At 44.9% G+C, this 14,710-nt stretch overlaps 1 protein-coding gene across 2 annotated transcripts in view; it reads right to left on the bottom strand.

Moving 5' to 3' along the window:
- The window catches only part of DAPK2 (death associated protein kinase 2), a 91,685-nt gene that overhangs the window by 21,663 nt on the left and 55,312 nt on the right, over window positions 1–14,710 (bottom strand). Inside the window, exon 10 of one of the 2 annotated variants that reach the window (XM_066592285.1) lies at window positions 12,740–14,294. The exons of the other annotated variant lie outside the window; for it this stretch is intronic. Coding sequence (XP_066448382.1) covers window positions 13,647–14,294 — 648 coding nt within the window. The 3' untranslated portion in view covers window positions 12,740–13,646. Of the gene's footprint in view, window positions 1–12,739; window positions 14,295–14,710 lie in introns of those variants that run through there. 2 annotated transcript variants of the gene reach the window in all.

The raw sequence follows: 14,710 nt of genomic DNA, 5'->3' as shown, positions 1-14,710 counted from the left end.
CAAGAATTTCACCTTTACCGACACAAGAGAGCCCCCCCACCATCCCCCCGCCACGGTCCACTTAATCCTGGCCACATTCCGAAAACCAACTAAATAAAACCGCGCTACTAGGTCCGCAGTCGCCACCACATTCCCACCAACGCGGTTACTGTTAAGGTACATATTACCAGTCTGACTGGGGCATGCACTGTGGGCCGAAGCACACCTGTATTGTATGTGACGTTAGCTCTGCTGAGCAGGGCACTGCAATGGGATACATTTATGTACCGCCGATGGGTTCCAGGGAGCCACCCATGCTGTGGGTCCACAGGGACTTCACAATAGGGAGTTGTACCTGCCTGTGTCTACTTATAAAAAAACCCAGTGTGACTGGGGCATGCAGTGTGGGCCGAAGCCCACCTGCATTTAATCTGACGTTAGCTCTGCTGTCCAGGGCACTGCAATGGGATACATTTATGTACAGCCGGTGGGTTCCAGGGAGCCACCCATGCTGTGGGTGCACACGGAATTCCCATTGCGGAGTTGTACCTGCCTGTGACTATTTATAAAAAACCCCCGTCTGACTGGGGCATGCAGACACCTTGACAGAATGAATAGTGTGTGGCACATGGGTTCCCCATTGCTATGCCCACGTGTGCAGCTCCTGATGGAGGTGGCACAGGATTGGATTTCTCATTGCTTCTGTACAGCATTGTGGGCTATCGCCCCGCCCCTTTTAAAGAGGGTCACTGCCTGGCCGTGCCAACCCTCTGCAGTGTGTGCCTGCGGTTCCTCCTCATGGCAGACGCACTTATAAATAGACATGAGGGTGGTGTGGCTATGAGGCCAGCGTGTGGCATGAGTGCAGCTGAAGGCTGCGCAGGGACACTTTGGTGTGCGCTGTGGACACTGGGTCGTGCGGCGGGGTTGGGCAGCATGTTACCCAGGAGAAGTGGCAGCGGAGTGTCATGCAGGCAGTGATTGTGCTTTGTTGGAGGTAGTGTGGTGCTTAGCTAAGGTATGCCTTGCTAATGAGGGTTTTTCAGAAGTAAAAATTGTTGGGGGGGGCACTCTTGCCGCTATTGTGGCTTAATAGTGGGACCTGGGAACTTGAGATGCAGCCCAACATGTAGCCCCTCGCCTGCCCTATCCGTTTCTGTGTCGTTCCCATCACTTTCTTGAATTGCCCAGATTTTCACAAATGAAAACCTTAGCGAGCATCGGCGATATACAAAAATGCTCGGGTCGCCCATTGACTTCAATGGGGTTCGTTACTCGAAAGGAACCCTCGAGCATCGCGAAAAGTTCGTCTCGAGTAACGAGCACCCGAGCATTTTGGTGCTCGCTCATCTCTAGTCATGATCAATATTGATTGCAGCATGCATGGAACTAACACAGGAAGGCAGCAACCTTTTTGATGTCATTAGGCTTCCACTATGAAATTGCAGAAAGCTGATGGGTATTATCTAAAAGTGATCATAAAATCCTAGGTTCAAGTCCCCTACAGGGGCACACAAAAGGTGAAAAAGCATAAAATTAGTAAAAAAAATAATACAATGTTAAAAAGAATGGATAAGAAAAAAAAATCACATTTGGCATTGCCGCATCCATAAGGACCAATACAATAAAATGAACACACTTTTAATCCGGCATAGCAAATGCTATAAATAAAAAGCCAAAAAACTGTGCCCAAATGCTTTTTTGTTCATTTCACCTCCCAAAAATGCAATTAAAGTGATAAAAAAGTCATAAGTAATAATACTTTTATCATTGTAAGTATACTGACTTGCAAAAAGAGTTATGTCATTTATATCGCATAGTGAACACCATTAAAAAAATGGCAGTGCTGATGTTTTTTTTCACCCTGCCTCTCCAAAAATGTAATAAATATTACATAATACATTATATGTACCTCAAAATTGTACTACCATAATAAAAACTATAGCTCACCATGCAACGAACAAGCCCTCATATGGCTAGGTTTATGGAATAAATGAAGATCCCCCCAAAATTATCATGCTCTTATCTACTAAACTAGGTCGGGTCCTTTAAGGGGTTAAATATGGTGGCTGTAGCATGGCTGTCTTGTTCATCCAGCATTCCGAGGTTCTAGCATCTTGTTGTGGTTATTTTCTGTCAGTGTGTCATACCTCTTGGTTTTCGTGTCTAGCCTAGTTTGTGTTCCCAGCTTGTATTATCTGCCTGAGTTCATTTCCAGTGTTACTTGGTTGTTCCCCGTCCGACCTTGTGCCTTCAGTTATTAGGGATGGTATAGCAGTCAGGGCCAATTCTGGAGGGATAGCTGAGGGCAACATAGAAACAGTGGTGTTGGTTGGAGGGGATATATCGGGGAGAGATCATAGCGAGAAGAGAGAGGGGGGCAGAGCTACAGGGGATCTCTTACATCGCTCTCCATATTTAGAGAGATAAGGGGCGTGGCTAAAGGGCTTTCCCATAGAGATGAGCAAACGTGCTCAGCCACGCCCCTTTTTCACCCGAATACCGCGCTTTTCGAGTACTTCCGGGAGGCGCCGTGGTGAGTGGGGGGTTGCAGCGGGGAGTGGGGGGGAGAGGGAGAGAGAGAGGGCTCCCCCCTGTTCCCCGCTGCTACCCCCCACTCACCCACGGCGCCCCCCGCCCCCCGGCGATCCCGAGTACTTTCCACTCGAGTACTGAAGTACTCGAATATGGCGGTACTCAATCGAGTAATTACTCGAAACGAGTACATTCGCTCATCTCTATTTTCCCAGGGTTTCCCCGAGAGCGGGGATGAGTTGGCGGAGCTAGAGGGATTCTCATAGTGATTCTTCTCTAGCAAAGAGAGCTTGCCTCTCTTGGCCAGAAAACAGTGGGCGATATCGCAGCTTTTTTGTATCAGCGAGGCTACAGTGAAGACATTACAAATGAGAATGAAACCATTGAAAATCATTGGTTTCATAATCATGCGTTTTCACTCACTCTCGCATCGCTAGAAAACCTATCACCAGTGGGTAAGAGCCCTTACACCAACACTACTGTCTCTCTTGATCATACCAGGCAACTCTCCAGTGGGCAAAATAGTGCACAAATTGGATCACTGCTCTGTAGAAAACATCGCCTGGTCAGATGAATTTACATTTTTGATGCAATTTGTTGATTGGAGGACTAGAATCTGGTGCAATCAGCATAAATCGATGACCCCTTCCTGTCAGCTGGTCAGATCATGTTGTTGTTGGCTGTTTAGTCATTCATGACTTTCGGCGACCCTAAAGGCGAGCCCCCTCCATGTTTTTCAATTTTACACTGCTTCTTTCAGTTGTGTGATCAGCAGTATCAGCTTTGACAGTATCAAGCTATCGGGTCCTTTGGCGGTCAGGTCTTCTTTTGCCACTGATCTGTCCAAGCATTATAGATTTTTCTAGCGACTCTGCTTGCATTATATGGCCAAAATACGTGAGTCTGAGTAAGGTTATCTTGTCCTCTGTGAGTCTGAGTCTGGTCATCTTGCCCTCCAGTGACATATCGGGTATTATACGATTCAGGACTTCTCTGTTTGTTACTCTTGCCATCCAGGGCATACACAGCAGCTTTCGCCAGCACCACAGCTCAAACGCATCAATCCTCCTTCTATTAGCATTTTTCGCCATCCAGCTTTCACATCCATACATGTCTATGGGGAAAACGGTGGTTTGCACTATCCTGTGTTTAGTTGCTATACAAATATCCATACTTTTCCAGATTTTGTCCATGTTTAGCATTATGCTTTGCCCCAATGCTATCCTACATTTTAACTCTGGCATAGATTCTTCAGCCTCACTGAAGGGACAAAAGGTTTCAATAATGACTTATGAAAAACCCTATGAACCCTCCATGTAGCTGGCAAATCAAGTTCATAAGCAAGCAGGTTTACTACACGCGTGATGACAAAGGGACCCACGTAACGCGGTGCCAGTTTCAAAGACGGAACTTTCAGTTTGAGATTTCTAGAAGACAAATATACCTTCTGTCCCATCCTGTAAGGTTCAGATACTGACAGACTCCTCCCACTACACAACTGCATACGAGCCCCCGTTGCTTCCATGTTCTTATGTACTTCTTTCCATACCCCCTGCAGCGCATCTGTGGCGACATCAGCTGCAAGACAGGCAGATGGAGTAGAAATAGCTGTAAGGAAGCGAGAATGCTGACCATATATGCAAAGGAATTGAGATACCCCAGTGGAAGAACTAGTACGGTTGTTTAGTGCAAACTCTGTCAACGGCAGGAATTCTGCCCACTGATGAGCCTTTTCGCTAGCAAGCAACCGTAAATATTGCACTAAATCTTGGTTCTTCTGCTCAGTCTGACAATTAGTTTGTGGGTGGAATGCTGACGAGAAGGAAAGCGAGGTTTCCAGGTTTCTACAGAAGGCTCGCCAAAATTGCGCTACAAACTGAACACCGCAATCAGATACGATGTTCTTGGGAACCCCATGTAGACGAATGATTTCTTTTACAAAAATCTTGGAAAATTCTATCGCAGAAGGTAGCTTCTTTAACGCCACGAAATGTGCCATTTTTGAGAAACGGTCTACAAAAATTGGATAGTAGTGAACTTCTGAGACTCAGGTAGATCAGTGATAAAATCTACCGATAAATGGGACCACGGACAAGAAGGCACCGGTAACGGTCTCAGAGGCCCCTCCGGACACCGACTTTTACTGCGTGTACAGACAGAGCCTTAACAAAGTTGCAGATCTCCCGAGATATGCCTGGCCATCAGTAGTGTCTAGTACAAAGATCCAGAGTCCCCTGAACCCCCGGATGGCCTGCGAGAACAGATGAGTGAGACTCTTCAATGACTCTAAGACGCAAGGTCTCTGGCACAAACCATCTGCCCTCCGGCATCCCCGAGGGAGTGTCCTGCTGACAACTTTGTAGATGAGGAACGAGATCAGATTCTACAGTTGCCACCACCACCCCAAGTGCCAAGATATTCTCGGGAGCCACTGTCTCACTTTCCAGCGAACAGAAACTCTGTGAGAGGGCGTCTGCCTTCACCTTCTTATCCCCTGGAATATATGTAACAACGAGGTTAAACCTGGCGAAAAACAACGCCCACCTGGCCTGACGAGCTGTGAGTCTCTTAGCGTTGGTGAGATATACCAAGTTTTTATGATCAGTATACACGGTAATGGGATGCCTTGCCCCCTCAAGATGGTGACGCCACTCTTCTAGAGGCCACTTAATTGCCAATAACTCACGACTATCCCCGTCGTAGTTACGTTCCGCTGAACTGAACTTCCGCGAGAAGAACACACATGGACTATACCCAGATCTCCCGCTGACTTCCTGAGACAATACAGCCCCCACCACCACCTCAGATGCATCGATCTCAATGAAGAATAGTCGCCGCGCGTCTATCAATAAAAGCTTGACCGGACCGAGTGAAATTCCGGAAGCCAATCTGACAAGGAACCAACAACTTAGGGAGTACCTGTGATCCTAGGCGATCCTCCCAAAAATCGCCTAGGATCTAAAGTTCTCCGCCGGTTTGGACTGATGTTGTAGACACTTCTGAGGACAGGTCGCAACATGATGTCCGGCTTTCCCACAATAGAGGCAGAGACGATGAATCATCCGGAACCGTCGCCGTTTCTCGGGACTTAGCTGGTCCACTTCCATAGGCTCAGCACCAGAAGTTGGCATGGGAGAAGTGGGAGCGGGTCTGCTGGATTCCCTAGCCTTACGGGCCTGACATTCCTCTTTTCTAGATCTCAGCCTCCTGACAGCTTTAACCGCCACTTCCATCGCATCATTGAGTGACACGGAAGCGGGATGAGAAATAAGTAGATCCTTGACAGCGTCAGAAAGACCCAACAAAAACACATCTTTAAGGGCGTTATCATTCCAAGAGGTTTCACCTGCATATAGTCTAAATTTAGAGCAATAGTCCTCTACCCACTGCTGCCCCTGACGTAGAGACATGAGATGAGATACCGCCAACCCCGCACGGTCGGGCTCATCAAAAATACCTCCAAGTTCCTGGAAAAACAAATCAACTGACTGCAGGCAAGCCGAACTCTCAGTTAAGGAGTAGGCCCATGTCTGAGGGGAACCCTGAAGTAAGGACATAATCAAGCCAACTTTCTGGGATTCTGAGCCGGAGGAGTGGGGCCGCATCCGAAAATACAATCTACATGCCTGCTGAAAAACAAAAAACTTGCTCCTCTACCCTGAAAATACCTCAGGAAGAGGACACTCAGAAATAGAAGGGTCAGCAGAAACATGCACTAACTCCTGCTGCTCCTGGGCCACCATACGACCGGACAGGTCTTGGATCACGTCCACTAAATCCTGCAACTGTCTTGCGAGGGTACTCATGGCCTCCATTGGAGAGCAATTTTAAGGGCCAGTTATTATGTTATGGTATACTACCCTTAATATGCCAGCCTGGGTGCCCTAGATCTCACCCACAACCCCTGTCCCTGCCTGCTTGCCTCCACTGCTGGCTAACCCCAGGCGGGCAACTGGGCAGTGGTCCCTACTCTCACTAGGGACCAAAAAAGGGACGCTGGCGTACCTGGATGGAAAGGGTAGAATACTGACAGAAAAGGCAGATGTTAATAACCAACACGAAAAATACTAAGCTGAACAAAGGCAGATGGTAAAACCTGGCGGATAATAGCAAGTATAGCAGACAAGCTGACAGGAGCAGGAGACCAACAGAGGCAGACTAGCTAGCACACTGAGGGAATCCAATAACTGGCAGTGATTGCAAGTCTCTGCCCGATCTTGAACAAAAGCCTCCGCCCAGGGGCGGAGAGAGGGAGACAGACAACTCCAAACAGAACACAACAAAAGGGAACTCGTGCACGGCAGCTGCACTCACAGGTGCGCGCGTGCGCCACCAACACCTTGCCGCCCGCGCCTCCGGCAGCTCGACAACAAGCCAGGGGGAACCGCCCCGACCGCGGTACCCTGCACATCGCTGCCCCGGGAGGACCAGCAACCGCCGCATGGTAACACAAGGAGGTGCCCCTTAGGAAGGCCGATGCATCTGGATTACCCACCAGTGGGGTGAGCGGACCCGAGGATATAATCAACCCGGATTTGACGGCCGGGCCGATCCAAGCGCTGAGTAGATTTTGTATAAAGGGCGAGAATCCTAGATCTCTGTGTCTGTTTTTTCCCGGGATCCAGACGCACCCTAGCCTCCCAAATGGAGCTGAATCCTGTTCCGCCTCTACCCATCTTTTGCACTCCCTGCTATAAAACAAGTCCAACACACATTTGGTCAGGGATGCCCTATGATAAAGTAAGAAATTGGGGACTTCCATTCCTCTGTTTGCCTTAGGGCTAGAAAGGGCCTACCAACTCCGCCTAGGCCTGTGGTTGCCCCAGATAATTCTCATCACTAAATGCCGAATCCTCGAGAGGAATGCTCCTGTTAGTTTAGAGGGACTGTTTGAAAGACGTACAGGAACCTGGGAGGGAATTCATTTTGATTGTGTGTATCCTTCCGAACAAGGACAATTGGAGAGATTTCCATCTATGCAAGTCCTTCTCGAGGGTTGTAATCAGCGCGGTGTAATTTTTCTCAAAAAACTTATCAGGATCTGCTGTAATAACCGTCCCCAAGTACCTGATCAAGTCCTCTCTCCAAGCGAAGGGAAAAGCTAGTTGTAAGGATTCTTTCTCTCCCCTGGGCAGAGTTACATATAATATCTCGGATTTATTAAGATTAACTTTGAAATTGGATAGTCCGCCGAACACCTCGAATTCCTTTAGGATACAAGGGAGTGCTATTCTAGGATTGGTGACGTATATCAGCAGGTCATCTGCATACAAAGCAACCTTATGTTCCGCCCGGCCTATATTGACCCCATGTATGTTACGGTTAGCTCTTAGAGCGTTTGCTAACGTCTCCATCACCAATATATAAAGAAAGGGAGACAGGGGACAGCCTTGCCTGGTTGATCTCATATACATTAGATAGTTGGCCAATTTTGTAAAAATCATCAAATTAGGCCATGTTTTCTATAATGTATGTGGGCATCTTCAGTTGACAACTAGTAGATCTGGAGAGCTGGCTATATATGTGCTGGAGGTGTTGAGTTCTCCTTCAATGGAAGTCTTCAAACAGAGGCTGGACAGACATCTGCATTGAGCAGGGAGTTGGACCTGATGACCCTGGAGGTCCCTTTGAACTCTACCATGCTATGATTCATAATGAGCAGTAATGCAATAAGCAAATGCAGAACATCACTGAAGATGCTTATGTATCCATACACTACAATGTGAAGTTATTCAGTATTTCCTCCACAATACTATCAGATGTACAGGATATGTAACTCCTGAAATTGACTTGTAAGTTTATAGTCAGCCTACATGCACAAATAAGCATAAACTACAGACATGACTGGATATTTAATATAAGGATACATAGAGATGCAGGTGTTAATGAGTGTTTATTCCCACTTCTACGGTTTACTACAAAACTTGTACATAACTGAAAATTTATTTCACAAGTAACAATTTCATATATTTTCAATGCGTGGTGATAAATGTCAGCAAAAATCACATTAAAGCCTAAACCCAATTCATGTATGAATTGTCAGTAAATCTTGTTGCATTTCACATATAGTAAAGGAACTTCCCCCAAGTGATCACTACATATAACAGGGGTTATCTCTAAGCCAACCTAAGTAAAAATGCCTTACTATTACAGTATACTGACTTACATCTACACGAAGCACATTCTAGATATCAATATACTGTATTACCACAGTGGCAGACAAGTTTTAAACACATGAAATATTAAAAGCTATGCGTGTGCAGTCTTATCTTTGATAATACACCATTTAAGAAAAAACTTTCAAAATGACTTGTGCATAGAATATCACTGAATTTATTGCTACTTACTGTTGGTACTACTGCTTACCGCCACTTAACATTTTGGGTTGTATTCTACAGATTTCTATGCACATTCTTCTTACTGGGTGACTAAAAATTCTAATCCTAATCGACTCCTAAGCTTTACAGCATTTAATCTCTATCAACATTACATAAATATGGAGCCAACAATAGCAGAAGGCTTGATTTCCTTAACTATCAGCATTTCTATAAGATATAGACATAGCAATACAGTGTAAGTAAATTGCATAACTCCCATTACACTGCCTGGCTGGTTGATCCAGGCAATGACCACGTGCACCACGCAATAAGGCAATAGTTTACTAAAGGCCAGTCCAGCAAAAACAATTTTTTTCCATGTCTGCCCCCCATACCTGATTGCCTGTCACACTCTGGTGGTCTCCTTTGTGTACTGCAGCCACTTCCATGCAGTGCAGCCTCCAGTCTGATGCTTATAAGGCACCATCTTGAGACTGCAATTATTTTACTTTCAATCAACTAAGCATTAGTTAAGGCTATACCATATTTCGCTGCAGGGGGACGGTTTAATTATCATTACCTATAGTCTCCTAAATGAGTTATAGACCATATGTATACAGTCAGGAGGATGTTTTGTGATCTCCTATATTATAACTGTGTGGCAGGAACTGTGTGATCACCATCAGTATTTGTGATGGGAGTGTGTGTGACTTTCAACACAGTTTCAGTTGTAGGACCATGTAATAGCATCACACACACTGAGAAATTTACTAGAAAATGAATCCATAACCTCCAAGTAGATCTGAGCTGATCAGAACCGAGATCACATGGGTACTGTTGTATTATGTCTCCACCGGAAGCTTTGGGTGGAGAAATAATTGAGCTGGGTTGACATGCAGGTGACACACCCAGCTTGTGATTGGTTTTCCACGCTGCCCTGCTATCTCCCTGTCTCTGCTGTTATCCGGACCCCGATGTTGCCACTGTCCCTACTGTGAGTGTTCTGGGGCTGTGGGACTTCTGACATGTAAGGTCCCTCAGCGCTGTGCCTGCGGCCTCCCTGCTAGGTCCCCCTCTGTCACAATCACCAGCGTTCTCCGTGCACTAACGTCAATGTGTGGCGCTTTCAGCACTCCCTAACACCCATCCCCCAGACTTACAGAGGTGTCCGCCGGAGGGGCCCTGCCACTGTGTCCACACATGTCCCTGCTGGCAGAGTGCTATGTGTGCTCCTGTCGGCCCGATCCCATGATCCCGCTGTCAGTGCCTCCCCCTGCCGCTGAGCTCTCACACACCTCCCTGCTGCCGATCACTGTCCCCTGGTCCTAGCGGCATGGGGAGTGAGTTTTGTCATAGATGGAGGGTTTGGGTTCGTTTTAGTGTTAGGCTTACATTTTTAGCTGTAAATGCTTCCATGTAACTGCGGCCCCGCTCTCACATGGAAGGATTTACAGCTAATAATGTAAGCCTAATGCTGAAACAAACCCTAACCCTCCATCCGTGACAAAATTCACTCCCCACGCTGCTAGGACCTTGCACCAGCCAGCCAATCAGTAGCTTGTGGGCGTACACTGGGAAGATACAGCCCATCATTAGGTCTACACCCGTACTTGTGGTGGAGAAATAATACAATAGTACCGATCACAGGACCATCTGAGGAAAAAAAAGGCCAGAAGTCTCAGATAAAAAGAAATAACTAACCAAGGTAACACTAGCTGACATATATATACTGGGTGATAGCTACATAGTGAATGGGGTTTTCCTTGACCCTGGACTTAGATATTGATGAGCTGTCCTTAGGATAGGTCACCAATATCAGCTCGTGGGGGGGGGGGGTCGACTCACTCCACTCTTGCTGATCAGCTATTCACTGGTCACATGGCCTTTCTGGCATTCAGTCTCATAAAAGGGGCTTTCCCATTACTTAAAATTGCCTCACAAGCACTCTGTACTTATTGATTGCTGCTGACCAGGACATGTGCCAATTGCTGGTTAAAGAAGGTCTCTGTGGCCAGTGATTGGCTGTTGACGTCATAGGTCCAGGTGAGCAGCAACCAGGAAGTACAGAATGGCTGTGGAGCAATTTTAGGTAATGGGAAAACCCGTTTAAATTGAATGGGACTGAGCTGCAAAACCAAGCACAGACACTCTGAAATGAATGGCTCTAGGCCTGGTGTACCTGGCAGTGCAATGCATTCCTCACCGGAGCACCATGACCTCTTCAAAAGCTGATCCATGGGGTCCCAAAAGTCCCCACCCATCTGATATTGATGACCTGTCCTAAGCAAAAATCATCAATATCTAAGTGCTAGAAAAACCCTAATGGTCGCATTAAAATTGGAAAAACCCCACTGTTTTATTGTTGATTTTTAATCTGTGCCTTATGTATATATATTTGGCGCAGAACTCAGTCACCTAAAGCTAATTTTTAATCTGTTGGGCTAGGCTCACAAAGGCGTATTGTCATTGCGCATCATGTGCACAACATGTGATGCCAATGGCCCATTAATTTCTATTGAGCCACTCACACCTGTGATTTTTTCATGTGCGTATTACTCGCAGGATAAAAATCACAGAATGTCCTATATTGGCGCTTAATATGCAAGCATATACACCGAGATAGTGTAGGAGGTTTGGCAAATATGCATGCGTTTACGTAATTGCTGCATGCTTGCGAAAGAAAGAGCTGCGCGCGGCCAGCAGGTAAGCACAGTCGTGTGAGCCCGGCCTAAGTGGCATAACTAATCTTAGCCTTAAAAATCAGTAAATGGTTTTTCCTTTTTGTGCTCCATTGGACATAACTTTTGTTATTCTTTCCTCAGTGTAGCTGTATGACACCTTCTTTTTTGCATCAAGGAATGATTCATGTACTGCCCTCCACAGGAGTCAGGCTATCTGATCAGCACCACTATAACACAGCCCATAAGACACATTAGCCTGATATTACCCCCATAAAACTAAACTTTTAGTATACAACTTAAAACCATTGCATTTATTTGTATAAAAAATTGCAGACTGTGTTTGCACTGTATTAAAGACTATCCCTAAAGACTCATGCATAACCAAAGTGTACTATATCCCTAAGGGATAACCAGTATATCCTAGTGTGCAGACGCTGGTTGCCCCTAAAATGCAGAGTTCCTATAGTCCCCCTATTGGGACTATATGGGCTGTGTTATAGTGACCTTGTATTTTCAGGTGCATAAAATGTATAGAATAAACTTTTATTAAGTTTTTTGCAGGGGCAAAGTAAATAAAAAAATCCCCATTGTTTTTTGCGATTTATTTTTATGGGATTTATTTTACAACAATAACCATGTAATATATTATGTTAACTTTATTTTACTAGTCATTACAATTATGAGCACACCAAATTTATAGAGGTTTATACTGCTTAAGGCTGCCTGTCCATGGGCGAGTTGTTATTGCGAGATCCGCGACTAAAAAAAAATCGCCCACAGACCTCACCTGACACGCTTTCCATAGGCTAACTATGGAAAGCGCGGCCCGATGTCCACGAGCCGAGAATCATAGCCATTCTCTGCAGTGAGCCTATCTATTAGATGGGCTTACTGCAGAGACATGTCAGTGCTTACCCCTCCACCCCAACGGCGGAATATCGCCAACAGAGCTGTATGAGGCTTGTTTTTTTGTGGGATAACTTGTAGTTTTTACTGGCACTATTTTGATTTATATAGGACTTTTGATGACCTTTTATTCCTGTTTTGGAGAAATGAGATTAATAGAAAATGCCTATTTTGGCATTGCTTTTTTTTTTTTTTACAGAATTTACTGTGATAGATAAATAGTGTAATGTTTTACAGTACAAGTTGTTACAAATGTGGCTATGCCAATTATATGTAGTTTTTTTTCTTTTTTTTCAATATTGAAAAAAACATTGTGCATAGGCAAAGTTTTCTTTCTGTAAAACAACTTAGATGCTTTGTTCAGCAATGACCGCGACATTTGCAAAGTTAAACGGCAAAAAGGAGGGATTAGATAAGCAAGTGCTCATCTTTCCACCCCTTTTTCTGAGAAAAAAAATGCCATATGTGACAATCTGAGAGCAAATATGTAATCAGTAGAGGATTAAACACATATGAAGTGATCCATACCTCTACTGAGACTAACTGTAACAGCAGACTTGATAATGATTATAACTGAATCAGATTAGCTTTGCTTGGTGAAGATAGAACACTGGACTAATAGTGGCTACAGAAGTACAGTGTATGTCAGGACTCGAACCTGGGACCTCCTGTGCTCCAGCTTGCTGGATAAGCTCCTCTGCTGATTCTAGCATTGTCCTTGCTCCTGTTAAATCTACTTCCTGTCTCCCTGTCCTGGCCCCGCACTGCTTCTAATCAGGCTCACCATAAAAGCCTGACCCTGCGACTGCACCAGCGTATGCTATCATGCTCCAAGTGTTGATCAAGCTCTACTTCTGCCTGCTCCTTTGCTATTCAACTGAGATCTCCCGTTGCTGACCCCTGGCTTCCCTTCTGACTACGCTACCCGCCTCCTCCATTCGTACTGCAAACTGAGACCTCCTGTTGCTGACTCCTGGCTTTTCCCTGACTACTCTCCAGACCTGCAGCTACTTCTCCTGAGGTACCACCCTTGTGCCTGAAACCACTACAGTGTATAACAAACACTATATGCATCAAGATTATTTTTGGCTCATAGGATACTGTTTTGTAATGAAAACATCGAAAATAGATTCTGTTTTTTAAATAAAATATCAATCTATATATTTGAATATATAATGGCTATACAGATATTTCTACATATGAATATATTACACATTCATGACAGGGCCTACTGAAACCTAAGGTCTGTGTTTCTGAGATTTAGTCGTTCTAATAGATCTTCATTGCATGATCCATTCAGAAGATTCATGAATGACTCACTTATATCTCTGTTGAAAACAGCACCAAAGTTTCTACATTCATAACCAGCATTTCCTTCTGGAAAACCATCTACTAAGTCTTGAATCATCTTAAGGTCCTCTGTAAGCTCTTTGCTCAGAGATTCATATCTTGACTCTAGATCAGTGTACCTTCCAGCAATACTTCCTATACTGGATTCTACGAAGCAAACGTCATGATGAAAGTTCTTCTTCATGGACTCTAATTTACGACATTCGTATCGCAGCTGGGACAGGCTATGCCTCACATTCTCATTCTCTTCTTTATACCAAGCCTCCTTTTCATTGTAGATTGATATTAGCGCTTCTACATCCTCCTGTAGAGAATCATAGTTTGTAGCCAAAGAGCTTAGTAGTTTTTCTGCTCCAGTCAAATCTTCAACTACTTGTGCAAAGCGCTCAAAATTTACATAAGTGTTGTTGGGTGGCATGCTGGAATGAGACTTCATGGTATATTCCTTTAATCTCTTAGCCTTTAGTTTCCGCATGGCTGTCCTCTTGGTATCATGAATTCTGTTCTCCTCTTTAGACTGAAGTGTCTTTAAGTAAAAAGGAGACATAAGTACCAGAACAAGTCTATAAATGCTTCCGGAAACTAGGGTGCACAAATCCATGCCAAGTAAGGAATCCACAAACCTTTTCATGGATAAAACATTGCACAACACACCAGACCATGCTTGTGAATATGTCAGTCAGTAGTCCACTTCTTTTGGTCGGTGAGGCTTCCACAGACACAAAATTCAGCACGTCGAAACAGCGACCAATTGAGCTTAGTATTAGTCTTTTAGTAGAAAGTAATGGTAATATTTTTTCATGAGTATCACACTACTACTACTACACTGCACATAATAGTACATCATGGATTTTCCAGATCCATTGAATTAGTTCTGAAATATAAATGTCGTGCCATACATAGCGACAACTCTGAAAACCTAATACCCAACAGATACATAGT

The sequence above is a fragment of the Eleutherodactylus coqui genome, chromosome 2, assembly GCF_035609145.1.
Source record: "Eleutherodactylus coqui strain aEleCoq1 chromosome 2, aEleCoq1.hap1, whole genome shotgun sequence".
Lineage (NCBI taxonomy): Eukaryota > Metazoa > Chordata > Amphibia > Anura > Eleutherodactylidae > Eleutherodactylus > Eleutherodactylus coqui.
Note: the sequence above shows the minus strand (reverse complement) of the source record. Positions and strands in the feature narration are given on the sequence as shown.